The sequence below is a fragment of the Talpa europaea genome (assembly GCF_964194135.1).
Source record: "Talpa europaea genome assembly, chromosome: 12".
NCBI classification, from domain to species: Eukaryota; Metazoa; Chordata; class Mammalia; order Eulipotyphla; family Talpidae; genus Talpa; species Talpa europaea.
The window spans coordinates 85,476,856-85,502,649 of NC_140079.1; the positions used below are offsets into that span (position 1 = coordinate 85,476,856).

General features: G+C 46.1%; 1 protein-coding gene across 3 annotated transcripts; it reads right to left on the bottom strand.

The window, feature by feature from the left end:
• Positions 1–3,643: 3,643 nt before the first annotated feature.
• FUS (FUS RNA binding protein) lies at positions 3,644–13,148 on the bottom strand. 3 transcript variants are annotated; one of them, XM_084250644.1, is made up of 14 exons: positions 12,921–13,148; positions 12,678–12,832; positions 11,316–11,457; positions 10,962–11,146; positions 10,282–10,480; positions 8,622–8,656; positions 7,099–7,131; positions 6,292–6,395; positions 5,772–5,901; positions 5,469–5,570; positions 5,217–5,340; positions 4,804–4,904; positions 3,973–4,120; positions 3,644–3,691 (listed from the first exon to the last, which is right to left on the bottom strand). In XM_084250644.1, the coding sequence occupies exons 1-14, from the start codon at positions 12,968–12,970 to the stop codon at positions 3,652–3,654; spliced, it is 1,548 nt and encodes a 515-aa protein (XP_084106770.1). In that variant the 5' UTR covers positions 12,971–13,148; the 3' UTR covers positions 3,644–3,651. The 3 variants fall into 3 exon arrangements, with proteins under 3 accessions (XP_084106770.1, XP_084106771.1, XP_084106769.1); XM_084250645.1 differs by having other exon boundaries at positions 10,971–11,146; positions 11,316–11,460; XM_084250643.1 differs by having other exon boundaries at positions 11,316–11,460.
• Between the last annotated feature and the right edge of the window lie 12,646 nt (positions 13,149–25,794).

Here is a 25,794-nt window from a genome sequence, read left to right on the forward strand (position 1 = left end):
ATCTAAAACCCTCTATCCTATAGGCAAGCTCCTCTCCTGTCTTTAGTCCGTCCCTACACTGGTGGCTCAACTCTTCCACTGAGCTCTCTCCAGCGGTATAGCCCCAACATTCAGGGACAAGCCACAGTCCAAGAAGCTGAGTGCGTTATTTCTAGCAGAGAGTACAACTTCCAGACCCAGATTCCTGCTCTGAGATTATTTTCCTCAAGGATGCTGAGAATTTCAGACTTAACAGCTCCTTTAACTGCTAGCACCATAGGCCTGCAAGCCTGATAAATTTCTACAAGATCTGAAGTCAGATCTAGGCAAGATCCACTTAACACTAACTTCTTCAGTTCTCATACCACCACAAGTTTACTCGCATGGGGAGGAGAATTTTTGGTGCAAACTTTCCTCTAAGATCACAAGATAAAAAGCTGAAGAGAAAATAAAGAGGCTTTTTAAGAACTGAGGGCCCAAGGAAAGGAAAAGGAGTCACAGACCTGGAGGGAGGGTTGAAGATGGGTCCCTAAATCTCAGAGTTCAACCTCCTGAAAACCAGTGTAAGAATTGAGACCTGGGAGGGGAGGGGGGTCTCCCTGGTGGCGCAAGGAGTTAAGTTGCAGCATATAAAGCTATCCGCTGTCACTACAGCACAGCCCGAGTTCGATCCCCGGCCAGGGAGCTAACAGGGCTAACAGCAGACCCCTCCTGTCTCACCCACTGCTCCCCTCAGCAGTGTATTTCAGTCAAGCCGCTGGTTCTGTTCCCCACTCTGCCATCACACTCCCCCACCTCTGGCCTGTACCCCAGCCCTTGTATGCATAAATCTTTTATAATGAGACCTGGTTATAAAACCCATGGCAGATAAACTTGAGACTGGAAATGGGGCAAAAATGTGCCTGAAGATTTAGTGAATGTGTCAATCCCATAGTAGCTGGACCCTAAACCTTAATTTCTGGTCAATCTACCCATGATTTCACCTCAGTCCTACATCCAAGTTACTGAAGCCTGGCAGGCCTAGAATGTGATGGGGAAAAGCCGAAGACTTAACAGAGAACCAGGTCAGAGAAGGCAAACAGACCTGCAGGCACACCTCTCCCTCGCCCATAATCTACCCACCCTCTTTCAACTGGCTCAATCCCAGCTTAAAAGAGCAAGGCACTCTAAGATGACAGCCCATTTTCAATAGTTCAAGACAAGAATCACGTTACTCTTTAGAATACAAAGAACTGATTCAGAATCCTCACCAACCAGAAACATGGCTGCCAGTGGGGAACGCAGCAAGTGACAAAGGGCTCACAGTCCAAGCCGCATGGGGCCACACATTTTCTCACACAAGCCAAGCTTCTCGGAACCAGCGTTTCCTCTGCTGTTATGTTTCATTCTGGAAAAGCCACCCTCTCGACCCAAATTAAAACTGCCCATTTATCTAAGGGCAAGGCCATGACGCCCTGGGAAAAGCACTAAGTTCCAATAATCAGATCCCACAAGGAGCTTCAACCACCTTCACACATAGCATCAAGGGCCAAGGAGCCACACAGACCAAAACCCCCTTGAATGAAGCACAAATAAATCTGACATAGATCGGGTCAAACCATTCAAGTGAGCAGGTGAGCAGCAGCAGAGGCAGCCTTAGCACATTGGGAGAACACTATTGCCAGGGGGCTACGCCCATGTAGCAAGGACGATAAACCAAGTCCAAGTATTGCCTGGGAGAACCTAGGCCACTCAACCTACCTTAGGTCAAGGCAGCCATTCCTTTTGACACCGCCTCCCCTTCTCACCAGAAACGTTAAGACTGAAGCAACTCCTGGGTAACACTTTTTAACAAAAAGCATTTCCCGCCCAAGGGCCCCAGGCAATTAGACTGCAAACTTTGCTTCAACGATAAAGCACCGTTTTACTGTCCGCTCCTTCAGTTCTGAAACACGTTAAACGTGATCATCAAGCTCTCTGGACTGCTTGGAGCTGAGGAAAAAGGTGCATAGGGAAGAGTATTGTTTGGAGGACTCAACTTACTGGCCTGCCATTTTCATTTCTAACACCACTCTCCACTTTTTTAAAAAAAAAAATTATTTATGCATACAAGAGCTGGGGTGCAGGTCAGAGATGTGGGGGTTGAGAGGATTCACCAGAGACAGTGGGAAACAGAACAGGCAGACTGACCGAAATACACTGCAGAGGGGCCCAGTGGGCGAGACAGGTTTGCCTGGCCATGTGGGTTTCTCTCTGGCTGGCAGGGGATCAAACTCATGCTGCAGAGGCTGTGGATTGTTTCATAGGGCGGTGCTTAACCCCTTGCGCCACCAGGGAGGCCCTCCACACCTTTTAAAAGGGAAGCTTTCCACCCTAAATCACTGAAGGCTCAAGTTTAACATCTCGAAAACACCAGTCACCTCCACTCTCTGGGTACAGGCAGAATTTGAAGGTGACCCTGCTATTCTGCAGCTATCTATCCAAACCTGAGGTAAACTAGGAAGGAGTCATTCACAATGAAATACAAAAATCTGCCACCTTCCTTCCCAGCTAACCGTAGGCTTCTCCTCGCACATCCAACATTCTCTTAAGGTCTAAGCAAACATGTTTAGGATGTTTCTCCTCTTAACACTGAGAATGCAGCAATGGATACGAAGTCCTAAGGCGAATAATCATGGTTCTATTTGACAGCCACAAAACCCATGCAACATGTACCTCCGAGTGACCTGTTCTCCCAGGGTTGAGAAGTAGATGACTATAGAACCTTGCCATATAGTTGGTGGTACTCAAATGACCCAACTTGGCTATGTGCTCCCAAATATGGCCAAGTTTGAATATTGTCCCCCACTCTCGAAAAGGCAAACCTAATTTGAGAGCTAACCTCAGGAAATTTTAAAGGTGACAGAAGCCCTTTAAAAGGTTAAAACTACAGAGTCTTCTTTGGTGGCACAAGGGGTTAAGTGCAAGCCCTATGAAGCAATGCACATTGCAGCAGTTCCATCCCGGCCAGGGAGCTGACCCACATGGCCAGGGAGCTGACACACCCGGCGCAGCAGACCTCGCCTGCCTCTCCCACTGCTCCCCTCAGCAATGTATTTCAATCGTCTGTTCTGTTTCCCACTCTGTGTCTGGTGAATCCTCTCACCCACCCGCACCTCTAACCTGTACCCCAGTTCCTGTAGCATAAATAAAAATCTAAAAAAAAAAAAAAAAAAAAAGGTGAAAATACTAAGCAGCACACTGAGACCAGGACACAAACACGTGGGAAAAAACTCGTAGTTCAACAAATTCTGTACAACACTCGTATCAGCATGTGTTCATTTATCAATTACCCCATTCATATGTCCAATTTCTGTCACTGTAGAAAATTTTACTTTCAAGGATACCACTTGACCTTTTCTCCCCTGGACCAAGTATCACACACTTTATTCCAGCTCCTGCTAATAAGCAGGTTGATCTGAAAGCTCCTCACACATTGCTGACCTGGACAGCAATCCTTGAGGAGAGTGAAAAGGGGGGAGAGGAGGCAAATTTAACTAAAACGATGGTTTTTAATGGGAACCAGAGGTATGGTTACAATTACAGAGTCCGACACAAAGAACCCATGGGTGGTCAGGAGTTGGAAGGTTACAAAATAATGAGGGTAACACTGGGTACAGGAAGAAGAGCTGTTCCAGAACATCACGCGCCAGGCTAATACGGCCTCTCCCGGCGATCCTGTCTGTGCTCACCCCTGCAAGAAAAGAGTATCCATTAGGATCAGAGTTATCAACTACCTCTCCTCTCCACCCAATTCCACCCCCAAAATCCTAGGCTGCCCATTTCCCAACCCAAGAAGTATCTGCTATCAACACAGAATACACAAACCTGTAGATAATTTTCCTCCCCTACCATGTTCTTTTCAGTTCTCCAATCTAGCCCCTTAAAATAAAACTACTTTCTCAGCAAGACGTTGCAATCCCATTATGTCTATTCAATTGCTCTACTTTTATTTCAACTTAGAGTCTTTCTTACCTGGAATCCATCTTGCCAGGACCAAAGCCACCTCTGTCCCCACCACCCCGGCCCCCTCGGAAGCCCCCACGGTCCCCGCCACGGCCTCGGTAGCCGCCCCGATCATAGCCGCCTCTGCCACCACGACGATCATCTCCATAGTTACCCCCTAAGACAAAAGAAATGACATATATCATATCTCCCAAATCTCTCTTGCTTTTTCACTCTGGTTACCTACTTAAAATTAAGGACTTTCTGGGACCTCCTTGGTGTTGCAGGGTTTAAAATCTCAGCACTATCAAACTATCACCAGCCACCACAGGCCAAGAAGCTGACCCACATGGTGCAGCAGACCTCTCCTGTCTTGCCTGCTGCTCCCCTCAGCAGTGTATTTTAGTAGATCTGCCCATTCTGCTCCCCATTCTGTCTGGTGAATCCTCTCACCGCCTGCCCCCCTCCACACCTCTGGCCTACACCCCATCTCTTGTATGCATAAAAATAAATGTTAAAAAATATATATTTACTAAAATTAGTGGCCTCCCTGGTGGCCCAAGGGGTTAGGACGCAACCTATGAAGCTCTCAGCAGCCACTGCAGCACAAGTTCGATTCCCGGCCAGTCAGGGAGCAGCAGACGTCTCCCGACTCGTCCGCTGCTCCCCTCAGCAATGTATTTCAGTACATCTACCTGTTCTGCTCCCCACGCTGCCTCTGGTGAATCTTCTCACCCCCCCACGCCTCTGGCCTGTACCCCAGTTCTTGTATACATAAATAAATCTTTAAAAAAAGTAAAAATAAAAAAATATAATAAAATTAAGGGTTTTCTGACCCCAACAAGTATCACCCTTTCTCACCCATATGAGAGCCTCCTGGTCCCCCTCCTGGGCCATCTGGTTTAGGGGCCTTACACTGGTTGCATTCATTCCTCCAAGAAAAGTTCATATTCTCACAGGTACTGAGGAAAATGAAAACCATTAGTTTAGAGGAGTGGACAAGAGCAAGACTTAGAACAGATTCCTGTGACCTTACATATACATATCAAGAAAACTAAGACCTCAGAAAGGCAAAGAAGTCTTAATTCTCAGTATTACTGAATCCAGTCCAGTACCTCCCCCCTACTAGGACAATCTTACCTAGGTTAAGTTCTCGGCTAAATCTGTAAGAACCGTATGGCCTTGATATTAGTTGGAAGACACACAACTGTACCATAATACCAAAGGGGACATATATATATATAAGAGCAGAGAAAAAAATTAGTTACACTCACGGGTTAGGACATTTCCAGTCCCCAGCTCGCTGCTGTCCACCACCACCTCCTCCTCCACTGGGGAATCCTCCCCGGCCACCGCCACCACTGCCACCACCTCCATAGCCTCCACGGCCCATGGGTCCTAAAGCAGATACATGTATGTACTACTCCCACCTCGAGTTTGGTTAGCCTGCTCTCCTAGCCACATGCCCGTAGCATCCTCCCCTCTCCCAGTCAGTCTTTAGTCAGCAGCAGAAAGCAGTCTCTCACCTCCTCGGCCCCGTCCTCCGCGACCATTGCCACCACCCCGGTTGAAGTCTGCTCGACGTGTAGCAAATGAGACCTTAATAGGATTCCCAGAGAACTCTTTACCTAAGGCAGTATAAAAAGACTTTTTATTAATATCTGTGGGTCTAAAACAGACTTGGTACAATCAAGATAAACACAACTTTCTGTAAGTTTATACTGAAGTAGGAGATAAAATGCCGAAAGACTCAACGATGTCTCCAAAATGTCACTTGGGCTTCCCACAGTTACCTTATCCCCAGGCCCAGCCAGCCTTTTCCTACATACCATCAAACCAGTCAATAGCTGCTTTAGCAGAAGGTGGGTCATCAAATGATACCGTTGCCTCTCCCTTCAGCTTGCCTGTTTCCCTGTCTGTGTACAGATTAATCATGGGTTGTCCTGTTTTCTTGTTTGTCTAAAGCAAGCAAAATGAAGCAACATCAGTCTTACAGGATATACTCTATGCACCCTCCTCCTCCTCCAGAACCCTACATTTATCATAACTATACTCAATTCCTCCCTTCTCAGTCAGTAGTTCTTGTCTCGTATGTTTAACTTTGAATTGAAGTCCTCAACTATAACTACTGCCACTTCAATATTAAAGGATAAAACTACAGATTAACACTCAAAGCTTTAAGACAATCCCTTCTTAATCCATTATGCCTTTATATAAATAACAAATTTTAGAAAACTGTAACTAATGTGCTTTCTCTGACAAGTCAAGGTGGCAACCTTTAAGACTTATTTATGCGTAGACTCCACAAGCATGCAAATGACAGAAAGCACCCCCTCTGCTCCAAAATACCTTAATAATACCAATTTGCTTGAAGTAATCAGCCACAGACTCAATTGTAACATTCTCGCCCAAGCCTTGCACGAAGATGGTATTATTGTCTGAATTATCCTGTTCTGCTTGTTGAACACCAGAAGAAACATGAATTTAAAAAGAGAAAACAAGCAAAATTCAGTGACTCTTCATAATCCAACTTTAATACATGATGTTCAGCTTTCAAAGAGCTCTAAGTCAATATAATCTGACTTAAGGCACATGAACAAAATTCACACCCCTATTTTTTTCATTTGAATGAGTATCTGCTAGCCATTTCACAAATTTAATGTAGTTTTACAATCACCCATTGAAATTCGTCAATACCCATAAAAGAAACCAGGACTCAGGAAGTTAACTGCCCAAGATCTAACAGTTTTTGTCAGATTTCAAGATGAACTGAAAGTATGAAATCTATTTTACACTAAAACCTAATCCCACAACAAATATAAGCAAACAAAAGATAAAACTAAATGCTTCCCCCATTACGACTTTTCATTCACTTATTTGGTCGCAGCTCTTGAGCATTGTCCACACAAAGATGTGTCAGCACCTCCAGAGACTTGGTAAAAATGCAGATTCCCAGCTTCCTCCCAGACCCACTAAATTGCTAGGGGAGGAAACTACCAGGTATTTCTGATAAACGCTCATTTATAAAATCTTTTCCTCCTTCATCCCTGCTCTTTTCAGAATCCGCCCCCCGCTTTTCCCCCCAAGTTTCAAAGAACATCCAGGAAAAGTTCTGTTTGTTATCACTAAGATATTTTTTCTCAACTGTGGACTCACCAGAGTCATGACGTGATCCTTGGTCCCGAGGACCTTACGTGACATGGAAAAAAAAAAACAAACAAGGAAAAAGTTGTTGTTAGTCATCAAGTAGAGAAAGACAAGGTGAAAATATTAACACCAAATCCAAAACTCTTGCAATATTATCAGGTAAGTCCTCAGAGCCTCACTCCAAACCCTGTCAGGGGTGCCTGCCCAGAGCAGAAAATTCTAGGCAGGGTTGGGGAAGACACAGGATCCCTTTCTTAAGATCTGTAACTTGAGTCCCCACAGAAATTAATTCCACACTTCAGAAAATGTTGCCTCCCCCAGCTCAGGCTGGGAAATGTCCTCAGCACAGATTTGGGGGGTGAGGGGAAAGGGTAGGAGGGAGACCCATTGAAGTTAACAAACCAACTCAGCTTGGCCCTATTCTCTCACCCGAGAGAAATGGGCTCACTACCAGCAATGTGATGTGCATCCATCCAGTTTCTCCAAACTTTACCACCAAAGACACTTATCCCTTGTGGAACAATTTTTAATCATCTTTAGAAACAAACATTCTTAAAACCATGTTAAGTTTCCCCAAAACCACATGAAAATAAAAAAACATACATAATAGCTATTGTATTTTTAAAGCATGTCCCAGGGAACAGACCAGAAATCTTATTTCCATAACGCAGCCTCTATTTTTTTTTTTCCAGAGACCATCTTTAACCAAAGTTTATCTGAATTCACCACATATATATATATGTATATATATTGTACCCACACTCAATGACACCTAAATCATGAACCCAAGCCTTTGGCTTTAAATGTTGAAACAAATCAAGAAACCTTTTGTTAGTTAACCAAACCAGAAAAGTTCCAGTTTACTGGGAGACTTCTCAAATTTGCCATTTTTCCACAAATTCATTTTGAGCTGTAAGACCTGGTTATTTCCCATGAGCCACACATGCTCCCAACCTTTCTTGAAGTAGTCCACACCTTCCTTCCCAGAGCTAGTATCTATATGCCCATCTGAGTTGTTTAAGTACATATATATATATAAATTGCATTGACACCATTCAGTATTTAATATATAAATATACCAACTTCACCAGCCTCAGGGCAGGGCAGTATTTCACATCCCTCTTCCAGAATTAAAACATTTGAAAGTTGTTACACACACACTAGGCCTTGGACACACTGATCAAAAGGATCCTAAGCCGAGTTGGCACCACGTGTTCCAGCACTCTCTCCAGGTTTCTCATTATGGTGGTTACTAAGTGCCAGATGTGGCAAACACTCCTGTCAGAGGCCTACTAAACACCTCTTATAACCTGGGTCAAACCAATTTGGTACCAGACGACTGAGTCTTACCCCTGCCTGCCTCCAGGTTAGCACACATCTGGCAGCAGGTGGCATTCTACCCCACCCCTTTCTGGAGGTGGTTCTGGACACTTCAAAACCTTTGACACTTAAAACACGCTAGACATCTGCAAATGAACAATCAGACAAAGCATTGCTGGGAGTTGGGAATTTTGGAAACTCTGTTCACTTACCACCAAATTTATTGAAGCCACCACGGTCACTTCCGCTGGAGAAGACAAGTTAGAAGAAAGGACATGAAGCTTCCAACGGCTACAAAAGGGTGTTTTTTGATTTTGTTTAACATTCCCCAAACATGGGTAGGTGTTTTGGGAAAAAGATACAAGTGGCTACTAAAATACATTCCCCTTCCTGACCACCCCTTGTCTGACCTTTGAGCATGTCACACGCACGTGTGCAATTTCTCAGACACAAGTTTTTAAGGATTTTGCTTTAAAAGATTATATATCTGTATTTCCTCTGGAAAAAAAAGACCCAATTTTCCTTGGTCGTTCTTCCGATGTAGATGTTTTTTCCTCTTGTCGTAAGTGGTTGACAACCCAATAGTTGGTTTAAAAGCCCTACCCCCAATTTACCCAGAAGACATTTCACACCAGGCTGGGGTAGCCCTGAACACGTATTTGTGGTTTTTGCTTTGAAAGCAGCAAGCAGACCCAACCCCATTCCATAAAAAGTCAAAACCAAAGGCAATTTCCCCTTAAAGCAAGACAAACTTAGCTAAGCCCTATCCTAACTACTGAGCTGTTTTTGATCTCCCCCCACCCCCCGGGGTCACCCCTTCTACACTGCGAGAAGAGCGGAGTATTTTGCAATGTCACCTTTCATACCTGTGGCACATAAAATGCAGAGCAAGTTAACAGTCACATAACAGTTGTTTTTCTTTTTTAAAAAGTTTTGCATTAAACACGTACACAACAGAGTTTTCCTCATTTCTGTACGGTTTTTGAGATTGCCCCCACCCACCTCTGAATACTTACCGTAGACAAACTCATTAAAAAACCTACTTTTTCCCAAAAAAAGGAGTAACACACTGGCATTTCTCTCCTTTTCCAGGGAGACAGAATAGGGTGTCCTTCAAAATCGTATTTACAAACAGATTTGACGACTGCTTTAACATCAAATCTAAGGTTTTACTACTTCAAAATCAACTACAGCAGGAAGGGAAGGAAAAGAAGGTCCAGGTGGGACAAGTAACCAGGGGAAGGGAGACAGTGGAGCAAATAAATGGGATACCACTGTCAAGTCTGATTTTTTACAAATAGTCTGCACACTTCCATCAGATAGCCCCATAAACCAAGTCACACGCATAAAATCATTACTGTCAATCAAATTAGTGCAAATGAAGCTCATGGATTCAAGTGACTACAAAATACAGGAAGAATAGCCATTCCTGGAAGCTGAAGTCAGAATAACCATTAACAACTCCCTTAGAGGACACATGGGAATACAAGTAACAAGTTTCCTATTTCCCAGGAGTGGGATCATCAGTTTCACTTTGCAGAGAAAGAAGCTTTACTGCCATATTTCTTGCCTAGGACACATCAATGACTCCAATCCATACACACCCATATATTTTTCCTTTTTCTTTGAAAGTAAGTTTGAATACTCAAATCTCCTCAGAGAAGTCTGGGTGGGAGTTCAGGCTCCCAAGTTCTCACAAAAATAAAATGGGGATGTACGAAGAAACAGTCACTGCCTCCCACCAAAAATCCAAGTCCCCACAAATCTCTAGAATAAGACTAACCATGCACTAAGGGACTGAGGTTCAAGGAAGATTCATGCAACCCTGCACACTCCCCACCGATGATATACCCTGGCTCACTAGACACCTACCCCATGCCGCCTCTGCCGCCACGGCCGCCTCCACGACCTCTAGGTTCGTAGCCACCACTGCTGCGGTTGTAACCACCGCCACCGCCCCGGCCGCGGCCCCCACGGTCCTGCTGGCCTCCCCCGTAGCCACCGCCACCACTCTGGTCCTGATTGCCATAACCGCCACTACTCATGGAGGACTGATCTTGGCCATAGCTACCTGTCAAGAAAAAAAAAGGATGCTTAAAAAAAAAAAAAAAGGCCACCTATAGCTTGACATAGAACACAAAAAGAAAGAAACAGAAAATAAAGGGATGGCTAGAAAATAAGCAAGCAAAACTTTAAAAGTATCTTTTTAAGGCCTCCCTGGTGGTGCAAGGGGTTAAGACACAACCTATGAAGCTCACCACAGCTCCTGCAGTTCAATCCCCCAGCCAGGGAGCTGACCCACATGTCGCAGATCTCTCATGCCTCACCCAGTGCTCCCCTCAGCAGTTTATCTCAATCTGCCTGTTCTGTTGCCCATTCTGTCTCTAGTGAATCCTCTCACCACCCCCCCACCTCTGGCCTGTATCCCAATTCTTGTATGCATAAATGAATCTTAAAAAAAAAAAAAAAAAAGAATCTTTTTAGCACAAAGGAGTATATATCCATACAGAAAACATGACAAATATGAGACCATGCTGAAGCCACTGTCTCACCTCCACCACCCCCTCCGCCACCTCCACTGCTACTGTTGTACTGGTTCTGTCCATAGCCCTGAGGGGGGTTATAGGAGCTTTGCTGCTGCCCGTAGCTTTGCTGTTGTCCACCGTAGCCAGACTGCTGGCCATAGCCCCCACTCTGGGGCTGTCCATAGCTGCTGCTCTGAGAACTGCTACCATAACTAAAAAGAAAAAAGAACAGAATGTTAGCATGTCTAAAAAGTTCTATACCATTTTCTTTACCCAACAACCATCCCTCCCCTACTCTCATGTTTGTTCTTAATCCTGCTAATTATTATTCCTCATCAATTTACCCCTTACCTTCTAGGCTGTCCCAGCACAACTCCTTACCTTCCCGAGGTGCTGCTAGGAGCTGGCTGCTGGCCATAGCCAGGGTAGGAGGACTGCTGCCCGTAAGACGATTGAGAACTCTGGCTACTGCCATAGCCACCAGTTGAGCCATATCCCTGGGGAGCTGACTGAGTGCCATAACCTGCTACAAACAAAAGTCACAAAAGCTATGAGGAAAGGGAAAAGGCACAGAATGGGCTGAAGAAAACACTGCATACTGTACTACCTAACACCCATACTTCTAAAAAGTCAGCCTCTTCAAAGCTGCTACTAAGTCTTCTAAGCCGTAATCAAAGTTACCCTTCTCTCTCTTTTTTTAAAATATTTACTTTATTTATACAAGAACCAGGGTACAGGCCAGATGTGCGGGAGAGTAAGAGAGAGAGCGGGGAACAGAACAGGCAGAATGACGAAATACACTGCGGGGGGGAGTAGTGGGTGAGACAGGAGGTCTGCTTACCACATGGGTTGCTCCGAGGCCAGCAGGGATCGAACCAGTACTGCAGAGGCTGCGGACAGCTTCACAGTGCTGCGCTCAACCACCTGCGCCACCAGGGAGGCCCTACCCTTCTCTTCTATCAACTTCAGAACTCTCCTTCCAACTTCTACCAACTTCAGAACTTCCACCTCACCTCAGCGTCCAAGACCACCACCACATAGACCAAGAGATCCCCAGTCATCATCAACAGCTAAATAAGACAGCCAACAATTATTTACAGTTCAGGCCATCAAAAGAAAATTCCACCTCCTTGTATGGTACCACCATATGTAGTAGTCTGACTTCAAGTTATCATCAAGCAAAATAATTTCCCCCATTAAGTACCAAAAGCCAGGGTGTCCCTGGTGGCCCAAGAGGTTAAGACACAACCTATGAAGCTAACCACAATCACTGGAGCATGAGTTTGATCCCCGGCCAGGGAGCAACCCCAAACTGATTCGCCTGCTGCTCCCCTCAGCAGTGTATTTCAGTCAATCTGCCTGTTCTGTTCCCCACTCTGTCTCTAGTGAATCCTCTCACCGCCTGCACCTCTGATCTTACATGCATAAATAAATAAATATTAAAAAAAAAGTATCAAAAGCCTAAACCACTCCCCTTTTAGGGACTACTCCCCCCCCACTCACATTTCACTTCCATGTGGAAGGAAAATGGAGAAAAGACACAGCATAATAGAGAAGCAAAGAGAAAAAAAAGGAAGCAGAATCACAACCAATAAATATTTCTGCTTGAAACCACGAATATTTCAAGGCCTTTGTAAGAATTACAGACTGGCTAAGGGAAAACATAGTTACAGAAATGACATCTGTGAAAAGACAAAGTTCAATAAAGCAGGAAAAGGCAGGATAATCCACTAAAAGACTCACTGTTCTGGGTCTGTCCGTAAGAACCACCATAGCTGCTCTGGCCATAGCCTGAAGTGTCCGCTGACTGGCCGTAACCGCCGTAACTCTGCTGTCCATAGGGCTGACTGCTCTGCTGGGAATAGCCCTGCCCAGGCTGGGTGGGGTAGGCCCCATAGCTGGAGATTAAGAAAATCAGTGTAATCAGAAAAATACCTTAGTCTCCCTTAACCTCTACAACTGTACAAGCCCAGAAATGACACTCACCTTTGGGTTGCTTGTTGGGTATAGTCTGCAAAAGAAAAATACAATCCCATTACCTTCAGGCATTTCTAAGAGTTGGAAAAGGCTCAATTCCCTACCTCAAGGCCAGATTAAAAAAAAAAAAAAATTCTGTTGAAAGAAAGGGCAGAAATAGTCCCTCACGAAAAACTAGTTGAGGAAAGCTAAGTTGGCAACTCAAAGTCGTCGTCTTACAATTAAAAAACACAATTCCACAGAAACTAAGGGGCCTTAACTATGGGAAAACCATAGTCATGCCAGAAACTGCGCACATTTACACACATCTCGTTTCCACACTCTGTGAGGACAGTATCACCAAGTCATGAAACAGTAACTTTCCCAAAGTCCCAGAGCTATGCGGGTGGGGCAGGTTTTTCATGGAGCTGGAGGCAGCGGGGCTGGGAATATGGCCTCCACTATCAGCCGAGACCCAAGGAACATGAACGTCTCAAAGGAGACCATCTTTTCACCTTCTGACAACCCTGGAGGCTGGCAAAGTAGGCTTTCATCGCAAAGCCAAGGAACCAAGAGAGCTCCATCACCCCAAATAAGGGCGATCACACCACCCAAGCGCTCGCCTAAGGCGACCAGTCACCAGGTACTTAGCCCCTCGCCCTGCGGCTGGCTCTAAATGATTCCCTTTCCTCATCTACCTTGCCTTCCTCGGAGCTGTGAGGAGACCGGGAGAGCCCCAGGGAACCAGAGCGCCTTTAATGCGCCACAGCTTAGACGCCAAAGCAAGACCGACTCCCCTCCCTCAGCACAGGAAGCCCGGCGCTTCCCCCGCAGGAAAGGGCAAAGGCACCGGGAGAGGGCGTGGCCTCGGGCGGCCGTTCCTTTCGGTTCCCACCCCAGAAACAGTAACTTTAGGCGGGAAACACCTCGGGCTCGGTCTCCAAGTCCGTTGGATGACCCCCCCAAAACCCACTCGTAACCGTTGCAAGGGCGCGCGACCCCGACGCCGAGCCCCCGCCCCCGGCCGCGTGGCAACCGAGGCGGGAAGCCGGCGGTCCCGCCCCTTCCCGAGGGACCCAGGAGGCCAGGCCCACACCCGCCGCGCGCCGCGGAGCCTCCCGCGGAGGGTCTCGCGACAAAAAGCAGAGCCAACACGAGGCGGGAGGGGGGTACGAGCCGCGAGAAAGGGGGGAGGGGCCAGGAGAGCGCGTGCGCGTCCCGAGTGCCCGGATGCAGCACTGCGACAAAGCGGGCCCGAGAACGGACTGGAAACGCCAGCGGGGAGGCTCCGAGGACCGAGCATTTCCATCTGTGTCTCACGTTTCAAATCACCAAGAGGCGCCTCTCCCCAACCGCACCTCAAGGAGAGGGACTGTGAGGAGAAGACGTCCTGCCCCGCGCGAGGCGCCAGAGAAGCGAAACAAAATGGCGACATCGGCCTCCCCCTTCCACCCCTTTCGGTTGCTTCCCTCCACAGCGAGTAGGTCCTACACGCGATCGCTGCCCGAGTCCCACCGAAAAACAAAGGCCTAGCTGGGAGGGAACGAGGCCCCTAGCCGGCGCGCCACCACCGCCACGCGCCCTTACATACCGTTTGAGGCCATGTCCGCGCACGCGCGCACAGGCCAACAAGCAACAGGATTCCACCAACACAGAGCACCGACGCCGCGAGGACTGAGCGGCCCCGCCTCCTGCGTCGAGGTTTATGTACGCCTCCCGCCTACGTACCGCGGGGGGCTGCACCAAGTGCGGAAAGGAAAGGGGGGAGACGGCCCGACGCCTGTCACTCGCCCGGGAATATAGAAGTTTTGAGAAGACACGGGGATAAGATTAACGAAAAACCGTGGAGGTAATATATGGAATCAAATTTTTATGGCAAATAGCTCCGGTTCTCGCTGCAAGACTACCCCGCGATCTGCTCCCACCCCCATAGAGGTATAATGGTACGATCTGAATAGCCTCTGGGGGCGGGGCGAGGGGCCCAGGGCGTCTGCGGACGGAACTGTAGTCAAAACCGGGAGCCGCGGGGCGGGAACCGAAATTCCTAAGGCTGACCCCTTTCACTGGGCCCGCTTTCACTCGGGAGGGCGAGCGGCTGCCCTCCGGCGCCTTTCCACTGCACCAGATGATGAGTGGTCCCTTGGGCTGCCAACCCCCCTGGTCTGGCTCTAACATTCCTCTCCCGACAGTGCTCACCGGCCCTTCTCTGGCCTGCGGCTGGGTTTTCGCTCGCCTTAGTCCTTAACGGGATTTATAGCTTGTGACGTTTGACCTGAAAGCATGGAGCTCCTCCCGGCCCCTGTGCCCTGCTCTGGTCCAGTACTGATCCCTCACCCAAGCCCTCCGGGTTTTGCCCCCCGCTAGCCATAGGCCCGGAGAGCACAGGCCTTCTGAGGCTTGAGAGAGCCCCCAAACCTTTTACTGACGAGGGGCTAACTGTTCTTTTCCTGAAGTCCTACCAAGGAACTAATGCGGAGGTCCAATAATAAGTGATGTTTGTATAAGGACTTAAGTGGTTGGAGAAATGCGCAACTAATTGCTTTCCCCGTTTTGTGACGAAAGTTAAGATTCTCCATTTTACAGGTGAGACTCAGGCCAAGTGCAACGCAGGATTATAGAGCAACTAAGGGCCAGACCTCATTGGAAGCCAGGTCCGTGGCGGTAACACACTGAACACCGCAGTTTTCTGAAGTTGTTCACTCCATGTCGAGTGCGAGAATGAAAGGTGAAATCCAAATTAACTGTACCGGCATGCTAATCAGCCTCTCCAGGAGAAGGCGATTGGAAAGTATTGAATAAAACAAAGCAAAGGAGGTTGTTCCTGGTACTCATGCCTTGCAGTTTTTCTTCCCCATTTACCTTTCACCTGTGTTGCAGAAGTTCCTTCAGACATGCTTCCCTAGGGAAACAAATGAGGATTGCGTCCTAGCCCTACCCATGAACTGCTACTAAACCCCTGATTTAGGCCGATTTGGGGCAGTTGTGACTCTGGAGAGGGAGCAAAGGGAAGTCCATCACTCATTCGTTCATTCTGCAAATTTTTATTTTTTATTTATTTTTAATTTTTTTTTTTTTTGGTGGGACCCTCGCGGGTGGCTGGGGAGATTGAACTGGCGCTGCAGAGGCTGCGGGCAACCTCGCAACCCAGCGCTCAACCGCTGCGCCACCAGGGGAGGCCCCATTCTGCAAATGTTAAGTGCCCACAGACACGGTCCTGGGCACTGAGGATGCATTAGTGTACAAAACAGATGAAGGAGGGACTCCCTGGTGGCGCAGGGGTTAAAGTCTCAGCACTGTCAAGCTGATCAGCCACTGTGGCATGAGTTTTATCCCAATCCCAAATTCAATCCCCTGCTAGGGAGCTGACCCGAGTTTCTCGGCAGACCTCTCCTATTTTGCCCACTGCTCCCCTCAGCAGTGTATTTCAGTAGATCTGCCTGTTCTGCTCCCCACTCTGTCTCTGGTGAATCCTCTCACATACACCCCCACCCGCACCTCTGACCAATTTATGTAAGCCATAAAGAAATAAAATAATGCATAAATAAAATTTGTATGCACAAATACTTATATACATAGATAAATAAAATAAACCTTTTAAAAAAGATTTCTGTGTCAGCACTGCTAGCATTTGGGGCTAGATAATTCTTTCTTGTATCAACAAAGAAATAATCAGGGTGTGATAAAATCAGGAAAGCATTTCTTCGAGAATAGGAATCACAATTTGGGTCCACAACAAAGGGGTAATCTCAAAGTGTGTTCCATCAGAGTCAGGGTCTAGGAAAGTTTTAAAGGATCAGGTACAGAGACAGTCTGAGGTCAGGTCCTTTGTGATGAAATTTTCGGATTAGTTCTCAAATCCATTTCCCTGTCTTTGATGGGTAGGCAAAGACAGAAGACTGCAGTGTGGGGACCTGCAGTCACAAGGAACAGACGATCTCTTATTGTTTCACAGTTATTAAATGAATCAGTCAGGCTGTTAAATTTTCACCTAGAAATCTCAACATGGCAGTTTAGAGATGAGATGGAGTCTGCTTGATTCCAGTTTACCGTGGGGTACTATTCCTGGACATTGTGAGATATTAGCAGCATTCCTGGCCTCCATTCATTAGATATTAGAAACAACCTTCAGCTGTGATAACCAAAATTCTCTCCAGGCATTGCCAAATATCTTGGGAGGAGGGGCAAAATCTCCCTAAATTGAGAACCGCTGTGAATACAGCTATACCATGAGATTTCAAAAAAGAGGTGGAGCCATTTATCCTTAGATAAAGATTATCCAAGTTCTATTACTAATGGGAGGGAGAAGCAATGTGTGTAGTAAGCATTTTATTTGGATTTAAGAGGGGAGGAGAGGCTCTTAAGCATGAAAGATCTCTGGAAAAAAGAAAACTAGTAACTGATTATTTCAGAGGGAGACATCTGAGAACTTGGAATCAAGTGTATGAAGGAAACTCACTTTTTCCTGGGTCCTATTTTGTATATGTGTGTGTACATATATGCATGTGTGTGTGTGTGTGTATATATATATATATATATATATATATATATAGTAAAACCTGAATGTCTATCAACCAACTCAGAAAATAAACTGACTCTTCAAGAGCAGCTCAACAGTGGGTGGCAAGAGAATATTACTAGGTGGGACTAGACCTTGCAAGGGTAATTAGCTTTGCAGCCAGGGGGTGGGATGGGTCAGTCTTCCCTGAAGCGATGGGGTTTCAGCTGGCAGTTTACCAGGTGAGCAAGGTTTTGGTCTGGAAAGGGGAAGGAAGAAGGAGCCAGCTTGACAGAGGGCCTGTCCTTGGGCCTGGTTTCCCTGTCTACGGGGTGAGGGAGGAAGAACAGCATCCCTCCTCTGAGCAACAGTGTGGAAGGATGGAGAGGGTACAGGCTTTGGGCCAGACCCAGACCACCTCTAGCCTGAACGGCATCTTTGTGCAAATTAGAGAAAGGCTGCCCTTCTTCCAGGCTGACTTGGCTCATGCAGGACCCAAGAAGAAAAGAAAACAGGAGCTGGATCTCACCAGGCCCTTATTCTCCCCTCAGCAGCAGACTTTTCCACAGTACAAAACCTCCACTGCCCTAAGCAGAGGCCCTGAGGCCTAAGACAACTCTGCTACTTGGAGTCACTCAAAACTGGAATTAAAGCAAGTGGCCTCATAGGCCGATGGTGAAGAACAAGTGATATTTCCATCTATATGTCACCAGTAATGCCTGGAACTCAGCAGGCAAGAATAAATGTGCTTTTCTCTTGCACCCATCCTTCAAGATGTACCGCGTCAAGCAAGAAATAAGTTTTATTATTCCCTTGGGCAGCACCCAGGACAGGAAGTGCCACTGTGTAAGGCCCACTCAGGTTTTGTGTCTCTATGGAGACGATGTCGTGGTAAACAGTACTGGGTAAGTAAATACTGAGCAGGTAATTGGGCTGCATGAAGAAAAAACCTGCTTGAATCAGCTGGAAAAGGGTCACACAGGTCACTTGGGTCTGAGAGAGAGAGAGAATCCCAGGGGAGCAAGTTGGACAAAATACTGGTTCATAAAAACTACATAAAGACTCTAGTGGGGGCCTCCTTGATGGCTCAGGGGTTAAAGTGTCAGCACTATGAAGTTATTGCCAGCTGCTGCAGCACAAGTTCAATCCCCAACCCTGGCTGGCCGGGGAGCTACACACATGGCCCAGCAGACCTCTCCTGTCTCGCCCGCTGCTCCCCTCAGCAGTGTGTTTCAGTGGCTCTGCCTGTTCTGCTCCCCACTTTGTCTCTGGTGAATCCTCTCACCCCCAGCATCTCTAGCCAACACCCCAATTCTTCTATGCATAAATAAATAAAAATAAATTTTAAAAAAAGACTAATGGTATTTCTGCATCATTGCCTTTCTTAGGGGTCCACCCAGAGACAACAGTGAAGGGAGCAGGGCCCAGAAAGCCTAGCAGTACTGGGGGGAGGGAGACTCCTGACAAATATGCAAAAGAATCCGAAGGAACTTGATGCTTGACTGGTTTATGCAAAGAAAGATTTGAACACTAAGATGCCAAATACATGTATTTTTTTTCCAGATTCACTTTTGCATATTTGGACAGGAAGACTCAAGTAAAACCACTAAGAAGCATTCTGACTTTCTCTCTGAGGCAACTAAAATGAAAACCGCACATAGAAGAAGGAGCTTTAGTGGACGTCTAAGGGAACTCTCTTGAGCAATAAGAGTTACTTACGTTCTCTTAAATTTTCTTTTTTTTTAAAAAGGTTTATTTATGCATACTAGAATTGGGGTACAGGCCAGAGGTGTGGGGGGGTGAGAGGATTCACCAGAGACAAAGTGGGGAACGGAACAAGCAGATTGATCAAAATACACTGCTGAGGGGAGCAGCAGGCGAGCCAGGGCAGGTCTGCTGCACCATGTGGGCAGCTCCCTGGCTGGGGATCGAACTCCTGCTGCAGAGGCTGCAGATTGCTTCATAGGTTGTGTCTTAACCCCTTGGGCCACAGGGAGGCCCTGTTCTCTTAAATTTTCTAGGAGCAAAATCTTAAGAAGGATAAGGAATCAGTGAGATTTTTCACACTTTTTTTTTCCATTCTAAGTCTTCAAAATCTGGTGGGTCACCAAGATGAGCATGGCCAGGTTGTAACCCCAAGAGTGCACAGACACGTGCACACACACCCCTAGGTACCCGGAAGGGCGTATTTTGTTATTTCTATTAAAGGACTTTTCTGTTTCCAGCTAAACAGGGTTTTGGGTTGTTTGTTTCCTAAGAATTCTTTTAAAGATTTATTTATTTATACACACAAGAACTGGGGTACAGGCTAGATGTGCAGGGGATGAGAGGATTCACCAGAGACAGAGTGGGGAGCAGAACAGGCAGACTGACTGTGGCTGTGGATAGCTTACCTATTACTTTTTCTATAAAAATAGGTTACACCCTCTGGATAGCTTCATGGTGCTGAGACTTAACCCCTTGCTCCACCAGGGAGGCTCAGCCTCTGCAGCACAAGTTCGATCTCGGGCCGGCCAGGGAGCTACCCACATGGCACAGCAGACCTCTCCTGTCTCACCCGCTGCTGCCCTCAGCAGTGTATTTCAGTAGATTTGCTTGTTCTGCCCCCCACTCTGTCTCTGGTGAATCATCTTACCTCTCCCACCTCTGGCCTACACCTTAGCTCTTGTATGCATAAATAAATGAATCTTCAAAAAAAAAGAATTTTGTCCTGATTAACAAAATTTTGATTAGAAACCAGCGAGTTTAGCCACTCCTTTCTTTTTTTTTAAAGATTTATTTATTTGTGCATTGAAGAACTGTGAGGGGGTTGGTGAGAGGATTCACCAGAGACAGAGTGGGGAGCAGAACAGGCAGATCTACTGAAATACACTGCTGAGGGGAGCAACAGGTGAGACAGGAGAGGTCTGCTGTGCTATGTGTGACTGATAGCTTCATAGTGCTGAGACTTAACCTCCTGTGCCACCAGAGAGGCCCCAACTTTAATAATTTTTAGATTAAGATGTATTTCTTCTCTGTAGTAGAACCAAAAACCTCACCACCATCAAGTGCAGCACTGAAGGTGGCTCACTTTAGTCCATGGGGGGAAAACAGCGTGGTTCTGTGCAAAATAATTATTACCTGCTACTATGAAAATAGGGTACACCCTCTGGATCAGCACCGAAATTGCATGGAAATTTGCTGATAATCATATAATCTAAATTGGATTGTAACCCACCAGGGCTTGCCTGTTTTAGCACTCGTTTTCACTGGTCTTGGATAATGCATATTTACATTGAAACAGTTCAAATTAATCCCCTTCTGACAGTTTTCCTGTGTAATCATGAATTCATTTCTAGAACTATTTTTCGGTGGCATCATCTAAGAAACGTATTAAGCACTTGAATACACTCAAGTACCGTGAGTAATTGAAACTTATCAGGATCACCTGATAAGTTTGGTACCTTTGTCCCAGCTTTGGGCTAACCTATTCAGTTACTACCAAAAGCAAATAGATGTGCAGGACATGATTATCTAATAACTCAGACTTTTACCTTAGCCTTTAAAATTTCTGAGGAATTGGATCTTTACTGTTCAGTCTCTGTTTTCTGGAAACCCTAGAGGAGAGGGCAAAATGGGCACACACCTAAAGACAGAATGTGTTCTGATGTTGAAAATGGATGAAATCTGGAGAATTTCACAGAAGAAACAGAGATGGTAAAATGTACATTTTCCCTGTAAGATAGAGAAAGGAACAACAAAGAAGCTTCCTGTAACAGGGTGAATCTATGGTTTTATACGGGGGTGATATAAAAATAGATTCCAACAGCGGGGATTCCGGTTGCCTGCTGGGGACCTTCTGGCAGCAAGTGTCTGAAGTGCTGGCTGGGAATGCCACGCGGACAGCACAAGGCAGAGGCAGTTTCAGGATGCTAGGGCTGGGGGGTGGGTGAAGGGCCCAGCAAGAAGAGAACAGGGTAGAAACCCCTCCCCCACCCACTTCACCAGATTTGCAGGCTAATCCACTCTGTAAATTATCTTAGAACTCCCACAGCCCAAAATGAGATGAGCATGTTTCCTATGTATAAAATACAAAGTTCTGCAGTGGACTAAGATGTAGTATAGACCCACAATGGAATACTACTCAGCTGTAAAAAAAGATGAACTCTTGCCATTTCTAACAACATGGATGGAGCTGTATGGGGATTATGCCAAGTGAAATAAGTCAGAAGAAAGTCAAATACCAGATGATTTCACTTATATGTGGAAGATAGAGAAAAAACAACAACAAAGGAACTGATGAAATGAAACCAAAACAAATTCTAGAAATATGACTGCTGCTCTGAGGCTGCTAGAAGGGGGAGGGAGAGCTGGTGGGAACAAAGCAGTAGGAGGGGGCACAATGGCCTCTGGCAAAGGATCTGGGTGCTTTGATGGTGGGGGTTGTGTGCTAACACATCTGAGGAACATGTACCTACTCCCCTAAATCATGTACAGTGTTGTAAACCAATGTCACCTCAATGAAGAAGAGAAAATATAAAGCTCTACATAGCACTATAATTTAAGTTATAGTTTCATGTGACAATACATGTCAAAAAACAAATATTTGGGAAAAATGTATAAATATATGAAAAGAAAGAAAGGAAGGAGAAAGGCACTCAAAAAAATTTCTTTAGGTAGGTTACATCTATCTACAGTTACCATATTAGAAATTAAAACTGATCATTTTTTAAAGCACAAGAATACACAAGCACTCGTTTCATTGGTCATCAGAGCAATAATGTCATCACATATTATGTTGTCTCGGGAAAACACCAGACAATGAAAAAGGTAAATAGCCTTTTAATATTATTATGAAAATAGTTTTGATCTTGCAGACAACCCACTCTGAGAAATGCTAATCTAGATGATTATGCGTGGTAATAAACAACCCCAGAAGCTCGGAGGCTTAACACACGTAAGTTTCCATTTTGCCTATGCTCTGCTCTGCCTCACCCCCATTCCTGGACCAGGCTGGTATGTGCGAGTTGTTGGAGACCAAGGCAAGGGGCGGGGAGTTGAGGGTGTCTGACAGAATGAAGTGGAGAGAGGAGCAGTTGCCCTTCTTGCCACAAGGGGGCGCGCCAGGAAGGCACATCGGGGTCATAGCAACGTGAACAACTTGACTTCTGCTATTTTCTTCCTGGTTTCTCAACTATTCTGACTCAGAGGGTCGCTTCCTTGAGTAACATGGAGCGTACGTTTTAGACCCAAATTCAGGTTATTTTGGAACACGCTCTGAAAAGTCTCGTTCTTGCCAGCAGAGAAATAACAACACACTCATTTAGCAAGACTGTGTTTTGGCTAAGGGAATAGGGCTGCCAGATTGAACAAATAAAAACACAAGACATCCAATTAAATCTGAATCTCAGATTAACAAATAGTTTTTTTAAATAAGTATATCCCAAATGTTACACGGGCCATAGTTATACCAAAAAAAAATTCACCGTGGGCCTCCCTAGTTGTGCAGGGATTAACATCTCAGCGCCATCAAGCTATGGCCAGCCACTGTAGCATGAGTTTGATCCCCAGCCAGGGAGCTGACCCACATGGTGCAGAGACCTCTCCTGACTCCACTGCTGTTCCCCTCTGCAGTGTATTTCAGTAGATCTGCCTGTTCTGCTCCCCACTCTGTATCTGGTGAAGCCTCTCACCCCGGTACTTCTGACCTAAACCCCAGTCCTTGTATGCATAAATAAATCTTTTTAAAAATTAAATAAAAAATTATTCAACAGATTTCACCAGGCATCCTTTATTTAATCTGGCAAACTCACCAGGAGTTATATCTGCTTTAATTGTTGTTCCAAACCAAAATGTTTGCAGCCTTCCCTGTGATGCTCCCATGCTGGCATTTGTTAAAGCAGACACCCTGGATTCTTTTCTGAAGACACCTGTGGACACAAGAGCTTCACAAAACATCCCTGATCTGAGTGGAGTGACCTCCAATTTCTGTGCATATTCTGTTCACCAGAAGATGCAGCACGGTCTGGCTTAGCCAACCTCTAGCGATTCTGCCCTCAACCTACAAAACAGTCTCCTGTTTCCTCTGTACAGTACCTTTCAAAAGCTTGTCTGAAAGAAACAAATTTTTTTAAGGGTTATCTAAAGAATGTCTTTTTTTTTTTCTACAGCTCAGTAATAATCAACCTTTTGAGTGAGAAGGCCAATTCAGAAAAAAGTAATCTGTTACCAAAAATTTTAAAAGAAATTATCTTTTTTATCAGGAATGTACAAGCAACAACTTCTCTTAAACATGCTTTTATTGCTTCTCCATTCCCTAAAGGGTTTCAATATTTTGGCTAAACTTACAGAAACTACATACCATGCCTACCATGCTGTATCTGATGGAATGTGCCACTTTTTACCAAGGTCTGTGGTCTAGGAGAGCATTTTTGGAGCTGGTTCAGTTCACTTTCCCTTAAGTGACCCTGGGATTCAGTCAACTGAAGATTCATTTTTCTTTTCACTGCTGCAGACTATTCCCTTGCATGAATATCCCACAATTTACTTATCCATTTTCCTGTTGCTGGACATTTATTTTGTTTCTGGGTTTGGTGAATGAAGTAGCCATGGACACTATGCTAGGCCCATGTCTTTCCCTGCCCTTGTTTCTCTTGCATTTAATCATAGGAGTATGAGGGCCTCCCCGGTGGCGCAGCGGTTGGGCTCTGGGTTGTGAAGCTGCCCGCGGCCTCTGCAGCGCCGGTTCGATCCCCGGCTGCTCCCCGGCCACCAGAGGAGGGTCCCACATGGCGCGCAGACCTCTCCTGCCGCCCGCTGCTCCCCTCAGCAGTGTACTTCGGTCCTTCTGCCTGCTCTGCTCCCCGCTCTGGCTCTGGTGAATTCTCTCCCCCTCCCGCGCTTCTGACTGTACCCAGTGCTTGTATAAATAAATAAATAAATCTTTTAAAAAAAAAATCATCGGAGTATGATTCTTGGTTCTTTGTACAAGTGAATATTTATCTTTAGTCAGCACTGACAAATAGGAGAGAGGAAGGGAGCAGCAGGGAGACAGGAGAGGTCTCCTACATGCTGCACCATGTAGGTCACCTCCTTTGCTGGGGATCAAACTTATGCTGCAGTGGCTACAGATAGCTTGATAGTGCTGAGACTTTAACCCCTGCACCACCAGGAGGCCCTCAATGCACTCACTTTTAAATACAACATTTTCAGCAGCAACTTTTCCTTTTCTGACACTGGCATTGCTAATGTCAACTTCTCATAAAAGAAAATACTCATTCATGAGTATTTCCCTAAACCACCCTCCTGACCCCCACATGCTCACATCACGTCACTTTGCATTCACAGCCAGCAGGGCCAAGGAACCCCAGCGCAGAGTTAGGCCAATGCTGTTGACACTTTGAGCTTCCTCTTCCCCAACCTGAATGAGATGGTGGGGTCAGGGGAAGACTTCCTAAAATTCAATCTCAGGGCATCTTGGGGAAGACAGAAAACACAGTAGCCACTTCTCTGACTGTGGGAGTAGAGTAACAGCCCATTAAGTGGAGGGACCTTGAGACAAGGAGATTATCATGATTAGCCAGCTATCAAAGAAAACAGTGTCACAGAAACCGTGAAGATGCAGAAAGGCAGCAAGGAGCCAAGGACTGCACAGCCCCAGGGGGCCGGGCAAGGCAAGGACAGGGAAGCCGCCTCAGAGCCTCCAGGGAGAACTCAATCCCCCTGACACTGTCATTTCAGCCCAGTGAGAACCAGGTCAGACTTACAGCTCTCAGAATTGTAAAATAATAAATTTATGTTGTTTTAAGGCACTCAGTGGCTATAATTTGTTGTGTCTACCATGAAAGAAATACACCAGCTGATCTATAATTTCCCCTTCCACTAATCAGACCAGTCAAGAACGGTGTGTCTATGTCCTATCTCTCTCATCCAGCAGCACCTCCAATAAAATTATTTTATTGACTGTGGTTTGATTATAATGTTATTGGCTGACATTAAGCAGCTCTATAAAAACTAACCATATGAGGGGCCTCCCTGGTGGCAGAAGGGATGAAGCTAACCCCAGCCACTGCAGCATGAGTTCTAGCCTTGGCCAGGGAGCTGACCCACGTGGCGCAGCAGATCTCTCCTGCCTCACCCACTGTTCCCCTCAGCAGTGTATTTCAGTACATCTGCCTATTCTGCTCCCCACTCTGTCTCTGGTGAATCCTCTCACCCATTGCATCTCTGGCCTGTACCTCTGCTCTTGTATGTGTAAATAAATAAATCTTTAAAAAATAAATAGGGACTCCTGGGTGGCGCAGCAGTTGAGCACTGGTCTGCAAAACTGCCAGTAGCCTCTGCAGCACTAGTTTGATTCCCAACTGCCGGCAAGGGTCCCACATGGCGCGCAGACTTCTCCTGCCGCGCCCACTGCTCCTCTCAGCAGTG